Source organism: Lepisosteus platostomus, chromosome 7, assembly GCF_059453375.1.
Source record: "Lepisosteus platostomus isolate fLepPlt1 chromosome 7, fLepPlt1.hap1, whole genome shotgun sequence".
Lineage (NCBI taxonomy): Eukaryota > Metazoa > Chordata > Actinopteri > Semionotiformes > Lepisosteidae > Lepisosteus > Lepisosteus platostomus.
In genome coordinates this window covers 60870281-60894068 of record NC_142617.1, presented here as the reverse complement: position 1 = coordinate 60894068, position 23788 = coordinate 60870281, and the positions used below count along the sequence as shown (strand labels likewise).

General features: G+C 40.2%; 1 protein-coding gene across 5 annotated transcripts in view; it reads right to left on the bottom strand.

Annotated features, from left to right (window-relative positions):
- Positions 1–4528: 4528 nt before the first annotated feature.
- scaper (S-phase cyclin A-associated protein in the ER) overlaps positions 4529–23788 on the bottom strand; it is a 129627-nt gene continuing 110367 nt past the window's right edge. For all 5 annotated transcript variants that reach the window (XM_088641542.1, XM_088641541.1, XM_088641543.1 and 2 more), the window contains 4 exons: positions 20155–20304; positions 8148–8339; positions 6332–6383; positions 4529–5318 (listed from right to left, as the gene is read on the bottom strand). In XM_088641542.1, coding sequence (XP_088497668.1) covers positions 5215–5318; positions 6332–6383; positions 8148–8339; positions 20155–20304 — 498 coding nt within the window. In that variant the 3' untranslated portion in view covers positions 4529–5214. The remainder of the gene's footprint in view (positions 5319–6331; positions 6384–8147; positions 8340–20154; positions 20305–23788) is intronic.

The window sequence follows — 23788 nt, the reverse complement described above, 5'->3', positions numbered from 1 at the left end:
TCCAGATTCAAGTCATTCCAATGAGAAACAGACCTGAAAAAAAATGGATGTTTAATGGGTGCACAGCCTAGGTCTTTCGGGAATATTGCAGGAAACGAAGCAGTGACTTGGAGATAAGGAACAGCTAAAGATTAACAAAGAGCAGCTTGGACCAGAGCGTGACTGGTCACGCCAGGGCTCCCAGTATCGTTAGGTCGGCCCTCTAGTAAAATAATGCACCGGTACCACACTGTAGTCTCAGAAAAGCCCCAGTCTAACAGTGAGCATAGGAAAAAATCCAGGAAAAACCTGAACTCTCACCCTCCCGCCGATTACATCTTTGTATGGCAAGATTTTGCAACACATGGAAAGAAATGTTTACACAGGTAGTTTATGACTGAACTCTTTGAAAATTAAAAATCGATTACTTGAACGCAGAATGCACTCATACATACATTCCTGAAACGGCTTGGCATAAAACAATCGAACATAGAAAATCGTGTGGCAAAGGTCTGTCATCTTCCTTTTCTGATATAAAGGGTTCATTATCAGTAGAATGAGATTCCTAAACCTGTCCTGCAGCTTCAAAATGCACTAAACGTATTTTAAGGGTTGTGATGTCACGGATTTCGGTAAAGTAGACTAAAACTGCATGCCAGCCTTTGCAGTCAAACGCGTTATAAACCTCTTACGGAACATTTGTAACAGTCAATGGGCTACACAGCCCCATTACAATCCACACGCATAAAAACATTCTCAATTTAGAAAATTGTATTTTGTCTTTTCATTGACGTCGGGTGCCGGCTATGTGTGAATATAAATTACAGGTAATAGTGCTTCGATTTTTAATCTTCCACTTTCAGCTTTTCTTTGGTTCAAAAACTCAAATGAGAGCTGAGGTTCGTTCAGTGATGCGATGCGAGCGCGTCCAGTCTAGGGGGCTGTTTTGAAATAAGGGTTGACACTCGTGTGCGGCTACACGGGGCAGGCAGGTACACCATCCCCGCCCGCTCTGCTATCACTTCTCTCTTCACGGAAACCTTCGAGTCCTGTAGGTGAAGACAAACAACCTGCTTCAGTTCTGCTTCGAAATCGCCCCTTTCTCGATTCACAAATCGGAAAAACACGGGATACAAAGTGTCCAAGCGTGCATTAACTGTTACAGTACATTCTCAGCCTACCTGCAACTGTTCCTGGAAATCCGATGAAGGAGACGCCTCTACTTCAAAAGTCGCATCAAGATTAACAGCTTTATTAAATTAATATATTTGGGGTACTGTATACACAAATACGCTAGAAGGTCATTTTTCCATACTTTCAAGTTTTGATCTTTTAACATTTTAACATTATCAACATATTTCAATGTATAGTTTATCCTCGTACCTCATGTAACATGGAAATGAATAAAAAAAACGGAAAACGGACATCAATGCCTGATATCAAAACCTTTATATTCTCTTTAAACGCTGATTTCCGCCTAATTGATTGGTGGAGATCAACGCCGTCTGCAAACGATTCGTGTTGGAAAAAAAAAATGCTTTTTGCAATTAAGAACATCAATTTATATAAACAGAATTGATGACACCTTAGCGATGACACCAATATCTCTATGTTTGCAGTATGAAGCTATAATATTGGAACAAGGCACTCAAGTAATCCAGAAGGGGCTTTTGTTTTCCGGCAATCGAATAATAATAATAATAATAATAATAATAATAATAATAATAATAATAATAATAATAATAATAATAATAATAATCCTCATTATCATCATCCTTATTATTATGTTAATACTTTACTAAAATAACACATCTATTTTAGTTAATCCAAGTATCCAAGTTTTAACTTTAATCTGGTTACAAAATGCACAAAATATTTTAAGTGAAACTTAATCATTTAGATTTGTTTTATAATCATTAAACAATCTTTAATAAATGTAGCACAAGGACGCGTGTAATTTGAAGTCCACCTTTGATTAATCTTTGCCCTCAATTTAAAGACCCTCATCCGCTCAGAAGTGACATCGGAGGTTGACGAAATATAACCGATTTGCGCGGATATATTTTCTTTAGCCAATCTAAAAATATTTGGATGGTTACTTTGTTTTAAATGAACAAGAGTTCTGTATAAAGACTGGGGGTAACATGAAAAACGTTAAATACTGTTTTAACTTCAGCTGTAATTTGTTTTTAAGATTTCAAAAGGTAATCATTAGCGTTCGGCTACCTGTGCATTGATTCAAACCACGGCTGACATCCACAGTCCACAACTTTTCCGTTTCGGTTCCCATTACAATGAAATGTATATCTTTCGACCCGCACTGCAATAATAAACTTGGCACCACACCACACTATGTGATACATTTTCGTGTATCAAAAGACTTCGAAAACTAGAAAATTTACAATAACGCAATCTGTATATATATAAAATTTAAACTAAAATACATTTTTGTACCGGTACCTGTGTTCAGATATTCCCGCACTTTTTTGTATTTTATTGATTAATGATGGAAATTATTCTTTTTTAAAGGAATTCCTCATTTAATGATTCCTACATCACTAATGACATCAGAAATAAAAGGCTAAAATGAGATTTATAAATTGTTTTCTGTTAGAAATTTGTCAGGAAATAGAAAGAAAGACATTGTCTAGTGTTTCCCATTGTCCTACTATCATTATTATGGTTAAATGATAACAGTACAACAACAGCTGTAACAAAAACGGAAGTATACGGCTTGAACGTCCCTATGCAAAGCGTTTCATTGAATTATCTCGTACTCCACTGACTCCAAGAGCAAGCCGGGGACATTATTCCTACCAAACCTGATTTATCTGATACAGTTACAGTTTTAATTTACGAATTTATTCCCGCCTTGTCTCGTATCCTGAAAATTACAATTCGATAAACAGCTTCCGATATAATACAGTACACATTATCTGGCTGACAAAGGAAAGGTCGCTGAATGCTGAAAAACCCAGATAAAACGCATTCAACGCCTGTAATATGACTCACTCTTGGATAAATATATAGGCATAAAATAATTCTTAAATGACTGTGACATCCTACCAGAACGGAGTTTTTAGTTTACAGCTCTGTAGGAAAGGACGCGCCGTTATGATTCAAACTACTTGTGCCGGTACCTTCCAGTGAAGGTCTGTTCAAGAAATGATCTGTTACTCTTAAGCATCTAATCCGAGAGATTTCTCCTCAATCAAGCAACAAAAAAAGGGAAAACTGGGTTTTAAAACAAATAGGGACTCTTTGAGGGGCGTCAAACCGTGTGAAACCGTTACAAAAAAAAAACTCATCAGAAAAAAAACAATCGAGAGGTTTCTGCGGTTTACAGTATTTGTTTAAATATCAGATAATGTTCGATATCTGGATCTTCTTATCAGCTGTTTCAATGAGGTGTGTCTGTACTTCACATTAACTGAAAGAAAAACAAACAGCCCGCTCTGCTTCTCCCGGGAGCGTAGCAGCCCAGCTCGGAGAGCGAAAATAGATGGTGTAATCCTCACCGCAGGCACTTCAGGACTTCGCTAGCGCAATAATAAATGGTTAAAACCAAAGGGAAATGAGTGCACTTCCCGCGCTGTACGTCGTGCAGGTATCGAATGGCCGAATTCCGTCGCAGCGTTTCTGTCGTGTGGTGAGCTTTTCGTGTGATTTGGCGATACGGGGTCAGAAACTATAATACAGTCGAACCCCTCCACGCAAGTGACTTTTTGAGGGAAATCTCATCCACATAAACACTAGGAGAAATCAAATACAGTATTCATACCAAAAGTCTGAGCAAGTGAATGGCGGTGGCGAACAGACGGCGAAGGGGGAAGCTGCCCTCTGCACAATCTGGAGCCAGGAGTTGCGGAATGAAACAGGACTGCAAATTCCGTCGGGCTGTACCAATGTCTTGCTGAATCAGACCATACTGTTGTAGGAATTTCCTTCCCGCCGATTTAAGAGACGGCTGTTAAGGCCGTCCACACCTGACGACTGAGTAAACCCCCTTCCTTTCGAAGAGGCGTGAGAGGGGAAGGTGAGAGGGCCTGCCTGGGTCTCCATATAGCTGGAAGTCGTCCTGTGAGTGTTGGATCAATAAGGCAGCCAGAATCAAAATCCTGAACAGCGGGGAGAGACCACATTAAACAAAAAAGGGTGGAGAGGAGTAGGGCAGGGGTGATTTGTGCCAAGGGATCCCCAGTCGGGGTAGAGAGTGAGACTGGTTTGGTCGTCCTGGTGTGGCTAGCCGAGTGGTAAATGAACAAAGGACAGGTGACTGAGGCTCACAGTCGATTCGGGTCGGACGCCAAGAGGAGGAAAGGAGAACCTGCACATTTGTTAGAGGGTATGTCATGTTTCCAGGTCTAACTAGAAAGCATTGTAGTCCCTCACTTTTCACACACACACACACACACACACAATCAAGTCCAAATCAGAACTGCAGGTCCCTCGATCTCTGTTAATTTCACACGAGGTGCCAGTACCAACCAGGAAAAGAAGACACGAGGGAAAGCACAAAGAACTGTTGTGGAACACACAAAAAAAGCAGTTTTGAAATGGGTAATGAATAAATTATTTTATTATATGTGATACAAACTTAAATTATGGAATAAATTATATTCTGTTGCAGTGCTTTGTATTGCAGACTTTACATGTGGCATCTTCACACTCAAATGAGGAACCCCAAAAACCTCAAATGGCTCATGAGTACAAAAAGAGAACATTATGTACAGCACCTAGACACATGAACAGTGTAAATTACAGAAAACAATGTATATATAAAAATAATGGTATACAAAATCCAGAAACTTCAAACTCAAGAAAATCTGCCCAGCCTTCCTTTAACAGTGCTTTTTGAAACCAAGTACTGAATATATATCAAAAGAGCTGTTCACTCACAAACCAATTACTAATTTGTTTTAAATGTGCTTTCTATTTTCTGTGTTCTTTTTCCAGTTAAATACCCCAGTATTTCCGTCACCCCTTTTAATTCTATCTGTGACACTGCTGAGAAACACTGGGCAAGGTCATAAGAAAACAGCTTGTCGTGTCTGCTGAATTTTAAGTGCCCGTGTGAGACTATCATTAAACAAATCCTCGCAGTGAAGTTAGCCTTCCATATGAGAAAACACAAAGCAAAACATGATTTTTTTGGGGGTTGTAGTGTAACATTTTTCATTGAGAATTTGCTCAAGCTAATTGGTCTGTTTAGAAAAGACAATCCATTGCACAGAATCAATCATCCTTCTTCTTCAGGAAAAACTGCAGGGCTGCATCCCACAGCTCTCGGGGGAAGCGATTTGACAGCTCGAGGTAGTCCAGAGACTGAGAGACTTTTTCTAAAAGGAGGGAGAGAGAGAGAAAGAGAAGATAAATTAGGACCCAGTTCTGAAACCTTCTAAACAGCCACAGAATGATCCCCCTGGATTCTGTCAAAGGCGATACCTGCATAATCAGGGCCTGCAACAAGAAAAGAAACATGAGGACCTGTCTTAAGAAGGTGACGTGCTGAAAAGCACACTTACAGTAAATGGCAGTAGGGCTGGCTAAATTAATTAGGCCCCTTGTATCCATTAGAACTGATGTATTGCTCATTCATTCCATTCTGGGAGCTTCAGGTGATGCCTGACTTTGTATGTCTGAAAGGTGCTCATATTTCAGACATGTCTCCATTTTTTGTTTGCATTGTATAAAGGCTGTTTCTAAAAAGTGAACTTATTAAGCTATTTTTTAAGAACTGGTGTCCTTATTTTTGAAGTTACGACGGAGTGTGTAATCTAAAAAGCCTGTAACAGGAAAAGCTGTAAAGATGCAGCCTGCCTGGCGTTCTCCAGTGCTGTGCCTCTAAAGGGAATCTGAGCTTGAACCTGTGGTAGCTCAAGCTGTCTGCTTTGCACCGTGCCCAGCTGGTATTTCATTAAGCCAGGACTCCACAATTATAAGTACTACTTTTCCACTGCTAAGGTTTTGTGACAAGATCCTTAAATATTTTAATAAGAAGAATGTGATTCTGCAAAAGGCCAGTGAATAGGAAATAAAAACAATATCACCCATGCCTGTACAATCAGTGTAGAAAATTATGTCTAAATATCAGAAAACTATTAAAAAACAAACACAAATGGCACATCAATAACTTGTAATGGTAACAAAGCTTATCAACAAAAATCCTTTGTGATCTTCATGTGTAATAACACAGTTCGCCCACACAGACTCTCAAAAATAGTCTTTCACAAATGTTATTTTAGCATTACAAATGATGAATGAAATACCTGATGGATATTGGACCTAATAAAAACTAAAAGTACAGAGAGTTGAAATATCTCACAAAGACAAGCACTGAGTCAAAACCAACCTTCTTGCTGGGATGTTCTGTTTTCTGTCTGGCTTGAGCTCTGAGCAAAATCCTGGGGAAAAGAAGACAGTGTTACAGTGCCTTAGTCAGCGCAGAAGGAAGAATGTTTTGTGGAGTTCTGTTACTCATCTGTTAGAGAAGGCGCATACTTGTGAGCATACTGCCAAGCCATCAGTGCCTAAAAAAAATAAAGCCGTGCACTGAATCTTCTTCAAAATCCTAAGCAAACATAAGCAAAAATGCTGTCGGCTAAGCTAAGCATTGGAAGTCTTTCGAAAATCCTAAATCAATCAATATTAGTCTGACAGCTGTCCCAGCAATTCACACTGACTATAGAAACATAAGATGAATGCAAATCCTTAACAAAATTCTGCCTCTCTCATTGAATAGGACCTTTAAATTCTATGTATTGGGTTCTTTCTAGTTATACAAGTTTTACAAGGCACCATGTATTATGAAAAATAGACGTGGAAAACTCCTGACACCTGCAAAGTGCTTTCAGTTACAGTATGTATGTAAACACCTGTGTGTTCATTATCAAGTCCTTTCATCTGGCAAGTAAAAAATAGATTTATCTTAGCTCAGTAATGACTGATTTAGATTACAGAAACAACAATTTATTCAACTCTAATCTTAGGTTACACAAATAATAAAAGGTGAATGTCAACATCTCTTTAGAACACCTGAGAAGCTGTGTTTTATTGATCCAAGGAGGCCTTTTAAGAAAAAACTTTAACACCAAACATATGTACAGTATAGACTTTACTTTTGCTTTCAAACCTGGATGAAATGCTGGCAGACCAGAGTCATTTTGTTTTATTTAATTCGTGCATTGCAACACATATAATCCTCATCTGAGGCTGGTGTAAAAAAAGAAAACCACTTATGAATATCTTCCCTGTTGCACAAGAAGACAACGACCTGCCTAAATACTGCTCAGTTTTTGTTAAACGGTCTGTGCTCACTAAGAAGCCCGCAAGAGAAACAGACCAGGGTGCAATACATCTTTTCAGTGTTTGAACGAAGTGACAATTTTCTCTCTCTTTTTTAAGGAAAACTAATCTTAAAATAAATAATCTAGGTAGCCAGGGAGCAAGAGGGGAGATTGGCAGGGAAGATAAAAAAGGAATCTGTTTACCAGGGAGTCAGCACATGGCAGGTAAATCCGACATAAATTAGCAACAGGCCATTTGTACTGACTGCAGTTCTGAACAGTCAAGAAGCCCAGTTAACATTTTTACCCAGTAGGATGTTGTGGCGAGAAACGTGCAGTAGCACTGTAGTTTACAGCTCAAAGACCTGATGAGATGTACTGAAATATCCCCATTGTGAAACTGAAGCAGATCCTGCACAACAAATATTATCTGCACACTTGGTGCAAGAGAAGTGAACGGATTTGTTCTGAACTTTACTCATATAAATAAATGACTAAAATGCCATTAGAAAATGTTAGACACAGAAGAGTTCTGTCAAGGGTAGAAACCCATAAAAAGCAACTAATATAGCAACCAAGTTACCATTTAATTAGTAACAAGAATTTATGCGTCAAATTTGCTTTTTGACTCGTATCACTAAAGCTGTGGTATGATGTGTAACAGTGAATATTCTGTCAGATACGGATCAGGTAAAGAAAAGCATTTTTTTAACTTCCAACACAGCTTTAACAAAATCAGAGCTCATTAGCAGTTACAAAAGGCGAATGCGCAGTGATTATGCGCAGGAACACCGTGTTCAGAGATTACCCCTGTCCAGGATACGTCACGGACCTGGGGAGGAGGTTTAGCAGGACACTGCGAAGGCGCGAGGCAGGGCCTACCTGTATGAACGTTGCCAGCAGGACGCAGCTCATCTCCTGCTGCAGGATGACCTTGTTCTGGGGGTTGTTGTAGCAGGCGGAGACGAGTGTGGGGAAGAGCACTTTGATGAGCCGCGGGTCGCTGAAGTACTGGAAAGGCAGCTGACACAGTTTCTGCAGCACACTGGGCTGCCTGCCAGACTGCACGATTACCTGGAACACACACAAAGCACAGCTACTCCGTCACACTGCCGGCTGTGAATCAAAAACCCCATAAATCTTGTTCAAAATTTAAAAAATATTAAAAAGGAAACAGAGGTCAAATGGATTTTGCAAGGACTTGCATTCTATATACTAAAAGATAGGGTTACAAATTATTTTTAAAAGGTTCTTTGAACTGGTATGGCCGAAAGCTCAAATGACGTGTGCTGGCCATTCCTTATTTTCGGTCTTAGAAATTGCATTACCATTTTAACATTTGTATACATCTCCGTTAGGACTTCGACTGCAGGCATCACTGTAAAGAGAGCCTGAAAACAGGCCAGCTGTAGGTAGTGTGCACTCTTGAAAGGCTTTGTGGAAGTTATAAGCTGTGTGCATGCCAGGGCTCTACTTCACACTGTGCATGTGGCAGCCAGTATAGGCTTTCCACAAGCAGGACTACATACTTGTGTCTTACATGCTATTTGTGAGGAACTCTATGTTCTTGCTTTGGGTCCCTTTGCTAGTGGAAGTTTGTTTACTGCACCAGACGTGGACGGTGGGTATTTTGCATGGTTGCGGTTCCACTGACAACGGAACAGTGAGGGGTTTCTCCCTCCCCTTGAAGATATGAGCTACAACTCCCCTCAGACTTCAAGTCCTGTTCCAAACGGTCAATAAGGATGTTTACTGCCTTTGACGTTTTGTGAAATGGAAAAAAAAAACCCATCAGTTTAAACAAGAAAACCACAAGAAAACGATATCATTTGGGTGCCCTCCCCACCATAAAATATGTCCTTAAATGTTTTCCCCCTAAAGCACAAGTTGCATAAGCTCTGCAAGTTCACTAAAGGGAATAGTCTTTTCTAGAGGTCTTCTAAAACACAGCCATTCTCAATTCAAACTCCAGTCATAGAGCACCAGTCGATCTAAGGTACTCAAATTGCAAAACAGAATAGCCCAACAAGTCTGCAGCACCTTAGCATCACCTCTCTCTAACTGTTGAATACCCTTCACTGCACAGGCAGAGGGCTGTATGACAGGACTCAGTCTCGCCGGTGGACTGCAGCAGATGGCTCAAAAGCCTGATCTTCCTACCTATCTGCAGAGCTTTACTAGTGGACCAGGCTGGCCCTGCCGAGCCCGAGAGAAGAGAAAAGGAGGATGAATGAGGCTCAGCCCCTGTTCTCAGAGTCATCAGGCACATTAAGAAATGAAGCAATACTGTTAATGGAATCCTCACTGTGCTGACATCCTTTCAGCCACACCAAACCCTTTCAACGCAGTCGTGCTATCCGGCTCACTAATATTAAAATCAAATCACTCCCAGACAAGTTTGATTACAAAGGGACGATACAAAAGACAGGGGTGGGGTGCGAGGGGGGGGCTGACCTATTGTTGGCTCTCTCTGGAGCCTGGGAGGCAGGCTGCAGCGCTTTTTCGAAGATCTGTTAAAAACCGGAGGTCACGACTGTAAATCGTAGCTAGAAAAACACAGCTTTACAGGTACATACACCCAGATCAGAGCTGGGCTCAAATTGAAAACAGAAGGGCCGGGTGAGCCTCCTCGACCACAATGACATAAATTACCAGGATTTACAAGATTTTTAAAACACTTTTAACAATACTCTTCCAATACATTCTCTGTTTAATAATGCACTTTAGGGTTTAAGAGCTTGACAAACAAACCAATAATTCACATTTTTTATCATTTCAAGGTTGGAACACTTCTGGACTGTGTTCTACAGCAATGTTCAAAAGGATCATGAGTGGACGTTATATCAAATTAAGGTCTGTTTTAAGACAAACATGCTGCAAGAATGTCAGGAAAACAAAACCGATCCATCTTTCTCAGGCAGTAAAAGTTCTTTGTTGAGCACATGGGTGGAGCAGATTCATATGATAACCCTGTGCACAGCATCTACTGTAGTCTGATTCGGTTTTTTATTTCACATCCTATGCTGTTAGGATAAATAAACAGATCACAAAGTTAGCTGATTTCAGTCCTGTTTTTTTCACTTTTTTCACATACTCCTTAGAGCAAAGGGATGTTTCTGCCCCCAGTCTCATCCCGCTGAATCCAAGCTGCAGTGCAATCAGTTTGAATCAATAAGAGTTGGGATGTTTTGAAAGGCCGATTCGTTTTTATTGTTAGTTTTTAGAAGACAGAAGGGTTAAGTTGGGTCCTGTAAAAAGTAGGATTTCCATTTTTAAACTATTCAGAATATCAAATCAATCTTTCCCAGTGACAGTGTGGTTAAGAAGCAACTGGCAAGAGAGGCATTAAATAAATCTGAAAATGCGATGCAAAGAAAATTCATCTTTCAGCAGAACATTAAACATTATAATCCATAAAACTAAAGAATAACTCCTTCCCTTGGGGGACCTCAGGACTAGGCCTCACAAATGTAAGCATTCAGAAGTAGAGGGACTTAACACAACCGAGGTCTGTGCTAGGACTGCCTGTGGCAAGAGGGAGGTATGGTGAAGCACAGAGAGCACAGTTCCACAAATCACAGAGCGATCTCATAATCCTCCACGATTCAGTGCAGGAGCTTCACAACTCTAAACAAATTGTCTGCCCTCAAGTGTGCACTGCGGGGAAGACATAAAACAAGACCATCTTGGCAGAGACAGCTCAGAGGTTTGCCTTAACCAGCTCTGCTTCGGTTTTCCAGTTCCTCCTAAGAGAAAGAGAATTCTACTCACTGTTCCCAGCAGTGGATTGCAGTGAACCCAGTCATTCCCTCTCTCCCAGAAGTACCTTCTCTGGCACTCAGGCAATAAAAAGAATGACAACTGTTTGAACCTATGAATCAACCACAATTACAAGGAAGGTAATAAAAGCTAAGTGTCTGATAGCTCGGCACTTATTGAAGTACAAATACACTGGTATTTCAAACAAAGGCACTGCTTTTACTGAAGATCTCACCGGTAAATTATAAAATGTAAGTAAGCTTTAAGTTTTAAAACAATAAATCCAGCAGTGTGTTTTGGGACAATCACTTAAGGAATTACTGAAAATCAGATGAAGACAGATTATTTATTAGTTAAGACACAACCGAACTATTAAGAAGGACCAATAAGAGAAACCTACCACTTTGAACAACCCTTTTCTAAGACATGATCTTTGACTTGACACATGCTCACTGCTAAGTGGCAAAGTGCTTTCACTCTTACTTTTGATGTCAGGGGGCTATAAAAAAACCTAACAGCACTATGGCCCCTCTCCATTATAAATCAATATAGGTCCTTACAGAAGCTGATCAAAAAATCAAACCATCATGAATAGAGAAAAACAAAGAAATACTGTACACAGTACTGATGCACAGAAGAAACGCAATGCTCATGGATTCAATACAATATTTTAAAAATAGATACCTAACAAAATAACAGTAAATGTGGATAAAAATGCAAATGAACATCATGCAAGAGTTCATTACGAAATATGACACTGCCAGAATGAAAACAGTATAAGTTCGTATCAGCTATGACCACCCTGAGCGCTAACACAATCTTGGCAGGGTCGATGTACCGACTTGATCAGCCTCCGGATAGACAGCTGTGGGATATTATGACACTGCTCCTCTGCACCTGCAGCCAGCTGGTGAGCACTGGACAATCACGGTTGGCGTCCATCGCATTATAGACGATAATCCTTAATGCATTAATGACGTTGGTATATAAGGACAGGAGAAAAAGCAGGCAAGACACTGATATTGTTTTCTTGAAGTCATGCCATTGTAATTCTGGCACTGTGTGGTCTTGCGTTGTCCTGCTGGAAAACTAATGCTTCCAGGTGGCTTGCAGAAAAGCAAGACCTGCTGTTGCAAACACTCAACAACGTAATGCCCTAAATGTGCAGCTAAAGCATTCTGGTGTACAATGAGATTCGTCATCTGCATGCTACCCCTGTGAACAGTATCAAGAAGATGAATAATGCAATAACCAAAATAATGCTCACTACAATATCTCCACAGACAAATTCTTCTTCCTGGAAGGCAGAATAATATAAGTTTGCTGCCTTGGCAAAGTAGAGCAGTATTTATTGGCAAAGAAATGCCACATCTTCACATTCTTTCACCTGCAGTAACTTCATCTCCTACATTTCAGCATTATTTTATACTGGGATTTCTCATGTTACAGTCAGTGCAGAGTGATAATGCTTATGCAGATTAGCCAGATGAATGTGATGATCCTGGACTGTCGTGGGCACCTTCTGTCATCACCTTCGGTCACCTGCCTGTCCCTCACAGAGCCAGTTTCCTCCTTTCTCTGGACTAGTCTGCCATTGTTGAAATAGAACATCTCATTCCTAAGCAGGGCACGGCCATATTTTTGCTGTTTTTTTTATTAATTGGAACCATTTTTCTGAATGGTTGTCTATTTAGATAACTTAATTTGGAAATTTTCAATTAAAAGCAAATTTAAAAATAGGAAATTGACATTTATATGTCTCATTATTTCAACATTCAAAGGAATATTATTGCTTAAGCTGTTCATGCAAAATGCAATGTACTGTAAGCTTCCAATGAGTTTTCATAGAGCATTTTTCCTTTACAAAAGTAAACTGAATGGAAAAACTCCTTCAAACCAAAATCTGCTGGTTTTACAAATATGTACAAGCAAACGCTGCAGTGTAAACAAACCCAAAGTTTGAAATTCATCAATTTAATAAAACTAAAAACTCCAGCGAGAGATTAGAAAAGAAGCTGACAAAAAAATTGACTGGGAAAATGCAAAGACTCAAGAATACTGTCATTGCTCCAGGAGAATTAAGAAAAGTAATGATGTGTGGGGTTGCAAGGGTAACTGCAGATATGGAATTGTAACAAACCAGCTCTTGCAGAGATGACTTATATTGATGGCTGCAAAGGTATGCTGTTGACAGAGTCCATTATGGAGTTTAAGATTGCAATACAGAAACTAACATTTCTAAGGCAGATAATGGGTTCATAAGCAAAGAGAAAATACACTGTTCTAAAGGTCAAGCACACTATCGGGTATACACAAAATGGTCTTCACCGATGCATCATTCTTCCAATGAAGTTTAATTGGATCCTTACTGTTAGTGGAGACAAGCTCCTCCACACTGTACTCTTTACATTAACCCCTCTGTTGGGGAAAAAAAATCTTCAAACAGATACGGAGCAGTTTCTGTTACACATTTCTGCGTCTAGACGCTCGCAGAACGTCTGACTCTTTTAGCGCAGGGACACGTCAGTCTTCAAACAGTATCACAAATTTGAGCAACGACCCAAAATACAAAACAGATCCCATCTTCTCTGTAAACGTTTGTTTTACCATAAAGTGGGCACGGTCAAGTTACTGATAAGAAAGCAAGCAAACCACATTTAAAGATGCCGTAAGGGCTCATGAAAGGAAGTCACTGCTGAAAGAACTTATCTTAACAACCTATACCACCCACTGACAGGGTCTTCAATTCTGTACAAGTGCTGTGTAAACTTCCCTGCTCCTAAATCTGCCGGAGGCTTAAATACATTATTGAAACAAAAGATCATTCTTGATCCTGAAGCAGTAAAATTAAAAGAGAACATGGATCTTGGATATCCAGGATGCAACAAATATCTAGTTTGAAAATGCATAATTCATAAAGGCAATATGAACCAACCTTCTGTTATGGTCGACATCTTTCCTGTCAATTAAATATGACGGCACTTATCTGCAATTTGCTTGTGATAAGCTGGATTGGCTTACTGACCAGCATCCTGTCCAGGTTGCCAGGAAAAAGCAGCTTTCAGATAGCAAATGCATGGACTGATCATTTATGAGCAAGAGAACAGACACATTTACATACAGCTCAAGAACAACAAAACAGATTCATCCCAATCATAAACAAAATCAAAATCTAGAAAGCAGTGGCCCAAAGTGGCTAATGTATTAGCTTAGAATAGGCAGAAGTGTTGCATGTAATGATGCCTATAAACAAATATCCAGGATCTAATGGTATTCCTCCAACTGTACTTAAGAATATAGGAAAAGCTATCCATGCGCTGCTAACTGGTAATATTCCAAGCATACCAGACTTTCTGGTCTTGAAGATGATACCCACTGTAAAAAACAAATCACGTAATCATAGACACAAATATCTTACCTCCATTATGTGTGATGCATATGATAATGCTAAACCAACAGAGCATAAAAATTAAATATCTAGATGTTGAGAAGACTGGAAAATGTTTCTTGTAAAATTCAATTTTCAAATCTGAGGTCAGACATTCAAAGCAATGCAAGTTTTTGTGAGAACCGGTTAATGCATAGAAAACAGTACAGATAAGGAGTGAAACTGGTGTTACATAATTAGTGGGGTACCACAAGGATCTGTATTAGGACCATTGGTGCTTTGAATTTCTATCAGTGATCTAGAGATACTAGCGTAGTTAGTAAACTAGTCACATTAGCAGATCATGCCAAAATTAAAGTATTAGAAAACTCTTGAAGTTGCAAAGAAAATTCAAAAAGACAAATTTTAGGACATATACTTGACAGATGACAGAGTGTTACATGAAGGCAGCAGAAATATAATAAACGTAAGAAACATTTATTGGAGTGAACTGTTTTAGTTCTGAACAGAGCAGAATGAGATTACCTGATTCAAGTATTCAGTCAACCTAAAGACTTTCTTCAGAATTAATCGTGAAACACAAACAAGAGGATACAAAGACTATGGGGAAGTGCCTTTGAAAACTGAACAGGAGGCAGTTCTTTACACCAAAGGTTGTAGGTGTCTGAAACTGGGTCTTCTAGCCTGTTCCTAAAGGTAACACCCTTGGCTTCTTTCAGGAAGGATCGATGAAACACTCAAATTGATTAGTTACTAGTTACATGGGCTAAATGGCCTACATTCCTCTGTACAACATTTCTAATGTTTAAAATATACTTTTTAACCAGCAATGTGTGCGATTGGAACTGTAAGAGAAGTGTAACAATTCGTATTACTGTGCCGAGACCAGCCCTTGACGCAATCCTACATGCTGCTGTGTGCTCTTGTCTGTTTACAGAAAAGGCAGCATAAATTTTGCAGTGTAGTCTGACAAGCCACTGGTTCCTTGCTGGTCTGCACAAGTCATGCTTTGCTTCCAGGCGAAGAGCTGTTCAGTAATCTCTGCACTAAATGATTGTTCAAAGAAGTGTACAACATTAGTTTAATGGGGATTAAAAGTACTGTTCTGGCTTTGGGCTGTGAAGCTGAAGAAACGCCTTTCAGAGAATGAGGAAATCAGGGGTTTTCCAGCAGATGAAAAAGGTCGATCATTTAGGACTGTACAGTCTGTCAGTGACAATTGGTATTTTTGTGTCATCTCTCACTCTCAGGGCCGCAGCTGTCCCCTGGCAGCAGTTTGACTTCTTCCACACTCCAATATCTTTCAACACTATCTGGCAGTGAAGGCAACTCTACTACGAGGGTATCTAATAATCACTGCTAATGAAACAGGACTCTTGGCTCGGTTTGCCTTGGAACTCTTTCAGATTTTTTTGGTGTGGCTACCTCATATAGTTCTCGAAGTGTAAAAGTATCAGGCATAAGAAAACACATTTTTAAACTTTAAAACGGGCTTTTGCTTTCTTCCGATAGCCATCCGAAAACCATTTCAATCATTCGGCTTTCAGACCTGCAACATTTAAGAGTGACTCTCCAAGCCATTTCAGAAAACAAAATGTTGAGATTTTAGTTTGTCCATAAAGTTTTTAGCTAATTAAATTTTAGGCATTAGGAAGTGCTTTACTGCAATTGTCTAAAAATCTTGAGTTGTGTTATTAAAGTTGAAGGAGCAGAAATGATAAGTTATTTAAGGAAAGCTGCAGTCTGAAACAAGGAAATGATTTCTTTCTCCAGCTACGTGCTGTTTTGTCAAAGTTATTATTCCTTTCTGGATCTTTTTTACACAGAATAAGACTACGGGAAACAGCCGAATTGTTATTGTACAAATGACGATGCATTACTCATCCTTCTAACAACGTTGCAAGACTGCGCTATTCTGCAAATTATTTATATCTTCAGAGAAGAAGGTATATATCACTCTGGATAGTGGTTCCCCCTTCAAAGTCCTTTTTTATGATCTGCATTATTTCTTGTGCGCATACATAAACAAAACTGGAGCAGCCCGCACTGAATCAGCAGACTCTGTCACCGCTGGGCTCACAGGTCAGTGCTGCTTTCTTGTGCCGCCAGTGCTTACATTAGCATGTGAAAGGCTAAAGCTGTTCCAAATATCCCCTCCAAACATTTATCCTGCTTAAACCCCGCACGGAAAAAAAAATCCAGGAACACAACACTGCCCAGGATCATTCTTGGTGCTCTGGAGTAAAAAAAAAAAATAGTTGTTTTACAAAGATGTAAGTGCTTATATTGTATTTATACAGTATGCCATCCAATGAAAAAAATCTGCTATTGAATTACATATCAGGAAAACTGCATCTTCTAATCCAGCCTTCAAATATATTCACCTTGCTATTATGAATGTGTAGAGTAAGTCTGTCTACATCACAGATGTTTATACCCCATATTCATGTCTGAAGAAAATGTGCTAAAAGTAACCTGATATTTATTTTACAAAGATCAAAGCCTATGAAGTCTATATTTCTGCAGGGACACATTATGTGAATTTGGCTGTAATTTAGCTCTAAGAATAACAGATTTCTGAATTTGTTGTGTTTCTTTTTGGTCAAGAAGCTAATATTAAAATGAATGATATTAGCATTTTACTAGAACCAACTGGTGCTTGTAACAATTTCACAAAGTAGAGACACCGTGGAGCAGCTTCAACGGGTCAGGAGTGTTTTGGGAAAAAAACCTCAGTGCTTTGCCCATATTCCACCTCCCCCTGCTCACATGTAGAGTGTTTTTAAAAAGAGGAAACATGATTTTATGAGAGACCAAGGGTAACGGAAAGCACTTTCCATCACACTCTATGTGACCGGCGTCACTGGCAAGCAGACTGAATTCTCGCATATTTCTGTTTTATTTTATTATATTTCGAGACAGATGGAGCAGAATCTGAAAGAATCTTAAAAAAGCATGCAGGCCCCTGACTTGGAAAGCTGCGATAGGCTGTGTTTACATTACTGCACTGCTCTGAAATGAATGGCCCTGCACTGGCTCAATCCATCTTGCCTTTTTCTGAACGTGTGGTACACTGGCAAGACTAAGACTTTTGACATTTTACTAAATCCTGCTACATTGAATGGTTGAATTACTGGTCAAGTAGCTGTAGGTTATTCAGGAGTGTCAGACTTTATACTGTCAAAATACTTGGTGTTTTTCATACATTTGGCAATTTCTTGGGCATTAGACACAAATTAAAAGGTTTTCTTCCCTAGTCTCAAACTGCAGGATTCACTCATTCCCACCACCACAAAGCACATGTTCAGACTGTAAATAATTAAATCTTACCTTCACAGAAAATATTTTCCCATGTATTCCACATTAGTCATTTAATGTCTTAAAACTAGTACTCAAAATTACTAGACTGTGAATCATTACTCTATATATATCAGTCTAATACATTAAAACTTAATTAACAAAAAAAAAATCTAATTTAATGTGCTTACTGTGTCTGCTGTTTAAAGTACTTTCTCTTAAATATGTTGTGCTGTATGACAAGGATACCCGTGTTCAACAGGAATCAAAAACCATTATATCACTAGAAACCCAACAATGTTCATAACATCTAAGTGATTAATTATTTTAGATTCGAAGCATATACTGTAAAGCACTGTCTGCCACAGTGGAGTCAACCAGCATAGTATACTATAGTTGGTCTTCGATTAAATTGAGGCTCGCTGTATTGTAAGAGGCAGAAAAAGGCAACATCCGCACCCAAAAAAAAATCCGATTGGCAGATCAGTTTTCTTGCCAGTATTTTATTTCCCCCGTCACTTTGTTCACTATGTTGAGGGCGTTTGTAATAATATAAGATGAAAAGTAGCCAAGGGTGAAGTAACACAGCAGCTTGTGTCCTGCAGCTAGGATCAGAAGTTTAAATACTTTGCTGCAACAGATTTTTTAAATTAGCAAATTGCATGGAGAATAAATGAATATGCAAAAGCAGCTATTCCCAGCGTAGTCATTCAGCTAACTTTTTTGTGCATGAACAAAGCTGAATCATCTGTCATCCCCCCTAATTTAATCATCAGCCCCCATTCAATTATCCAATATAATATGCAAATGCAATGAACAATGGCCACCACATGCTAATTATGTACATCAGAATAATTAAATTGGATAGGAGTAGTGGAGGGGAACTGAACTGTCATAAAATGGGAGCAGATTCTTTAATTAAGACCACAAAAATTTAATTAGAATCTGTAATCTGCCCGTAAATTGTTGAATGGCTGTGGCATGCGTGAGGGCATTATTTTTATTGCAACGTTTTCCCTGAAGAGTCCACGGCTGGCACCATGGGACCGGCTTCACTTAACTAAAGGACAGCCAGTTGTGAGACATTGTGAACTGGTGCCAGCTTGACAGACCACGCATGGAAGCCAGTTACGCAACACGCGGTGCACAGCAGATTAATCCTCTCCTGCTCCGTACATGCAGGCTCTGCCACCTCACAACAACAGGTCACTCTGAATCACACAGCTGCTGGACTGGGCGAAGGTGCCAAGGCATTTAAAAAATTTAAGAGGCACCTTTTGTTACTTTTGTGTTTCCTTTTTTTTAAAAAAAAAACCCAACGTGCTTCTTCATTTAATTAGTGAATTAGGAATAAACACAGGGGACAGGACAAATTTTTGTGCAACTTTCACAACTTTCATACAAGTAGTTCTCGATTTACGTGCTCCTAATTTGTGTGAATCTGTTTTATCGCATCTCAAGAATATATACCACTCCTTAATTTACAATAATTAGTTCTCACTTTAATGGCCAGAATATTTGCCAGGTGTACCCAGTTGTATGCTGGGATGAATAGTTGCTTGGGAGACACAAAGGCAGCTGCTCAGTCTCTGTCTCCAGTTCCTCCAGCCACTGAATATCTCCCATCCTCTCACGTTTACTGAATTCATCTAAAAATATCTTATCTATGTGAGTGCCTTATGTTGGCATTAAACAAAATCTAATATAAAATCAATGAATACAAAGCTAGAAACAGTGTGAAAAAGACTTAAAAACGAAGAGTTTCTAAACAAAACATCATAAGAAAACAGGGAAAATATACATTGAATGTTACTTTGAGACTTTAAAATAAATGACATTTAAAAGGCTCACTGAGAGTAAAGGGACAGAAGACAGCTGTGCAGTCCAGATGTGTCTAAGGGTACTCCAGCATTTCTCACAACGTTCGTCACCACCCAAAACAAGTCAGTCATCCCTACACATTTTACATGAAATCCATCAAAATGATCAATCTGTTTAAAAATTAACTTAAAGTCCAACTACATAAACATCTGACAAAAATGTGTGTGAAAGTTTTTATTTGGGAGATCAGGCCTCTGGAGGGATGTGGACCCACAGCGTCGCTCCACCCCAGTTTAATAAATTCCTGTTTGACTTTGCGATCAGGAGTGGCACTTTTCAGGACCGTCGGTCATGTTACAGGAGGGCTACCCATACTTAAAAGCGAAGGAGCCTGCCTGGATTAGCCAGCACGCGGAAGAAGTTAAGGAAGACGAAGGGCAACGCCTGAAGAGAAAGGAAAACAATTTTTCGCACCCCCCTCGATTTCAGGTTCCACCTGTTTGTCCTAATCGACGTTTCAATTCAACACTAATCTTCGGGGGCAGGACTGCACTGCTCGATAACCAGTTGCCGATTCTGTGCAGGTCTCCAGGGGCAGTGGGCCGGCTGAGCAGAAAGGGTTACCTGGTTGTCGGGGTGGTTGACGGTGAAGTAGCCCACGCAGATGATCACCTCGTGCAGTAGCTCTTCGCAGGTGTGGTGGGAGCAGTACCACAGCAGGGAGCTGATAATGTGGCGGAAGGCCAGAGAGAGACCCTCAGCACCTAGAACAGACTTCGACAAAACACAGTAAGAGATAAGCAGCCAGGCAACTGCGAATGAGACTCTCATTCAACCAGCCAACCAAACAAACGTCAGGATAAAGCCCATAGCCTAATTATCTTTGGTTGGAATTTTGCCATTTACCCCTTGGTTGACGAACGTCTCGCAGACCCTTCTACCACATTTTCATGCACAATATTTCCACCCTGTGCCTGCCGGGGGTCACGAAAACCTCAAGTGAAAAAAGCAGGCCAGGATGTCCCTAGAAGAACTGTACAACTTTGCAGACAAAAAGCAACCATGCCACACACACACATATATATATACACATAATCATAAGCACGATAATGACTTGCTAATTTCTCAAAAGTATCAAGATGAGTGGCACTTTTCAGGAACGCATCGGTCATAAGTTATTTCTGTGACATTTTTTGATTTGATATATTCGCAGAAACTCACAGGACTGCAGGAAGTGCACTACAGAAAACGTGTTTGTTCCAGCAGGCTTCTGTTTTGGCCATGGCAGTGCAGGGTGTTTCTTTCTGACCCACGACTTTCCTGCTATCTGAGGAATTTGTGGATGGGTGTTTTATGGTTCAGACAGCAATAATCGGCAGCTTTTGAATGTCGCTTGTGCCCCATGTTTATGGCGACACATTAATTTTAGAATCCTCCAGCAGGGCTGTTAACCCACATTCTTCTCCTGGTGGTGCTATGCCTTGTGGGAAATGGGCACTGCAGTGCCAACATCAGGACAGCATCAGCACAGCATTGCCCCATCATGGCAGGGCATGGCACAGCTTTCTACACAATCCACTGAAACAAGGTGCCTGCATGGCAGAACGAAAGCGATATAGTGTTGGGGCACAAAAGGGAAGGCAGAGCTCAGTTCTGAATTTGTTACAATAATTAATTGCATTTATGCAGCACTTTTCATCCCACTCCGGGAAGGCAAGGCTAGGCTGTACAAGTCCAGGGTGGAATTTAGCCAGGTAAACGAGTTTCAAAACTTGCTTCTTTTCAACCCTGTCACGGGATCGTTAATGACCAAGCAGTCACTGAAACGAAGACTCTGGTTTAACTAACGGATCTCATCTGACGGACGGCAACCGGGTCACACCATGCTGGGACAAAGTTTATTTTGTGAGTCTAGTGGGAAGTGCGCCACCTACTGGTCCACCAACATCATTTCCTTGGAATTCCTGCATCACAATACTGCCTAGAGGCTAGAAAGAGGTCATGCTGCTGACAAGCTATTCTGAGGCTGCATTACAATAAGGCCTAAAACAATGACTGACTAAGTTGAATTCTTAATAGTTCAAAGTTCTTGGAAGTATAACAGGACAGACAAAAGAATACTGTGTACTATAGAAGTAACTATTATAACTATTAACTATTATAGAAGTATCCAATGCACACCATGAAGGCAATTCCACTTTTCCTGTGATTTTTGGTAATAATGAGTTGATGTCAGTAGGTTAATAAACCAAAATGAAAAGCAACGTGTTTGTAATGGATGTGTATCGTTCGCTGTATGACCAAACGCCTCTCACCCAGGTTTTACCAGGCTTGACTGGGAGGACGAAAGCAATGTTTAAAAGAAAAGACAAGCCGAGAGAGGGCACACTGTTAACTCCAGTGCCGCTGAAGGCAGAATGAGCGCTGAGATTCGCCGCTCGCTGACTGTGCGAGGATCGTTCTGCTCCAGGAGCAGACGACACCTGAGACTCCAGCCCCCCAAAAGGGACTCCGGTCCCACAGCCGAAGAGATAGGATCGGCGGCCCTCAGACAGTATTTATTAAACATGTCAATGTGACAGAGCAGCAGGAGGTCAGGAGAGAAACAAATCAAATCAAGTGGGGGCATCTAAACAGCCGCGCAAACAACAATACCTGAGAAGCTGCCTCCAACTGTCCACCAGAGCAAGTCTCTCATTGCTGTTTACATTCCAGACCTGCCAAGCGCACTGGGCTAATTTAGGCCAGTCCGCTTGTAAACCTCTGCATCCTTCAAACAACCCACGCTGACGCCGATTCACAAAGCCAGCCACAAAACATAGCTTTGCTGTCATCTTACTAGACACACAAGACACATCAGACTTTTTGGTTTGCTTAGCATCCTACAGGGAATGTGTGCTTAAAAAGCATTTAAGTACTTGACTGTTATTTCCTGAGCTCATGTCAAAACAAGGCTTTCATTAGCGCCTCGAAGTCAATGATAGGGCACATGTTCATCACTATTATTGCACTGGAACTAACCTGTAGAACACGGGTCTACAGGTTAGTTTACGGGTCTTGTCAAAAGAGGTGATGACAAAATACACAGGCACACAAGGGTAAAAACAAGCAGGTGGCTTTCTCAAAAGGCTATTGGCTGTTGGATCAGGGTCTTTTTTATGCAATACAGTCCTGAAGTTCAAACGCCCGTTGGAAAGTATGATTTTCACAGGCAGTTTGAACAAGCCAGAGAGTTCAGCTCCTACTTCTGAAGCACCTATTAGCTTCCAGAACAGGATAATTTGAACCACAAGGTGATTACAACTTTGGTCATAAAGTGTATTATTTAAAATGTACATAAAAAGTACCTATTGAAACGCTTTGACCAGCAGCTGTTTCAAATACACCAAGAGCAGCTCAGTGGCAACTGATCAGCTCCAGCATAATTATGATGACATTAAAAAATGAATAATGCCCTTGTTTCCTCCCACAAGGTTGCCGATGTAGCAGACAGAGCTTGCTGGCCTTTCTCATTGGGGATGCTTGAGAAGCTATGTCTCCTATACTAATTATACATGTCCACCTATGTTATGACCCCTTGCGCTCTGTCTAACCTTAACAGATTACTCCAGGTCACAGGGCGCACAAGTTTATGTACAAAAGGTTCCCTTTCTTCTGAAGGAAATGCTGCTTCCTATTGAGAAGCTGAGGAGCTCCACTGAGCTGCTCTTTGAATCTTTTGCAAGCTACTGGAGTCAGGATATTTGTGCATTGCCTAATGGCCAAGCACAGAAATATGAGGACCCCTGCTTATGAGACTGAAAGGGTTTCCCCCTTGACAAGACCTTTTGATGGACCAATAGTTTGGACTGTCAAGTTTGTAGGTTATGTTCTTGCAAGGCTCTTTAAAAACACAAAAGGTGGTTTCAAATTTAATGTTTCCATTTAGATGTAAAAAATCGGGCACAAAACAACCACTCTAAAACTTCATAAAACTGGGTCAACAGTTTTTGCATCATGTATTTCTGGAAAACATTTTTAGATTTTTTTTTTCTGCTGAAAAAACATCAGTCATTGTCACTCAGATTTCCACAAATTTCACATCTAACGATATGAAACAGTAAGGTATATCACGGTCTGCCGATTAAAAACGGACTTTTGCAGGGGGGTCATTAAACTTTAGCAAAAAATGTAAAATGTATAAATCGTTAGGGTCCTGAAAACAGAAATAAGCCTGTTGACTGCGGACAGTGCGACAGCCCCAGAGAGAAGGATTCTG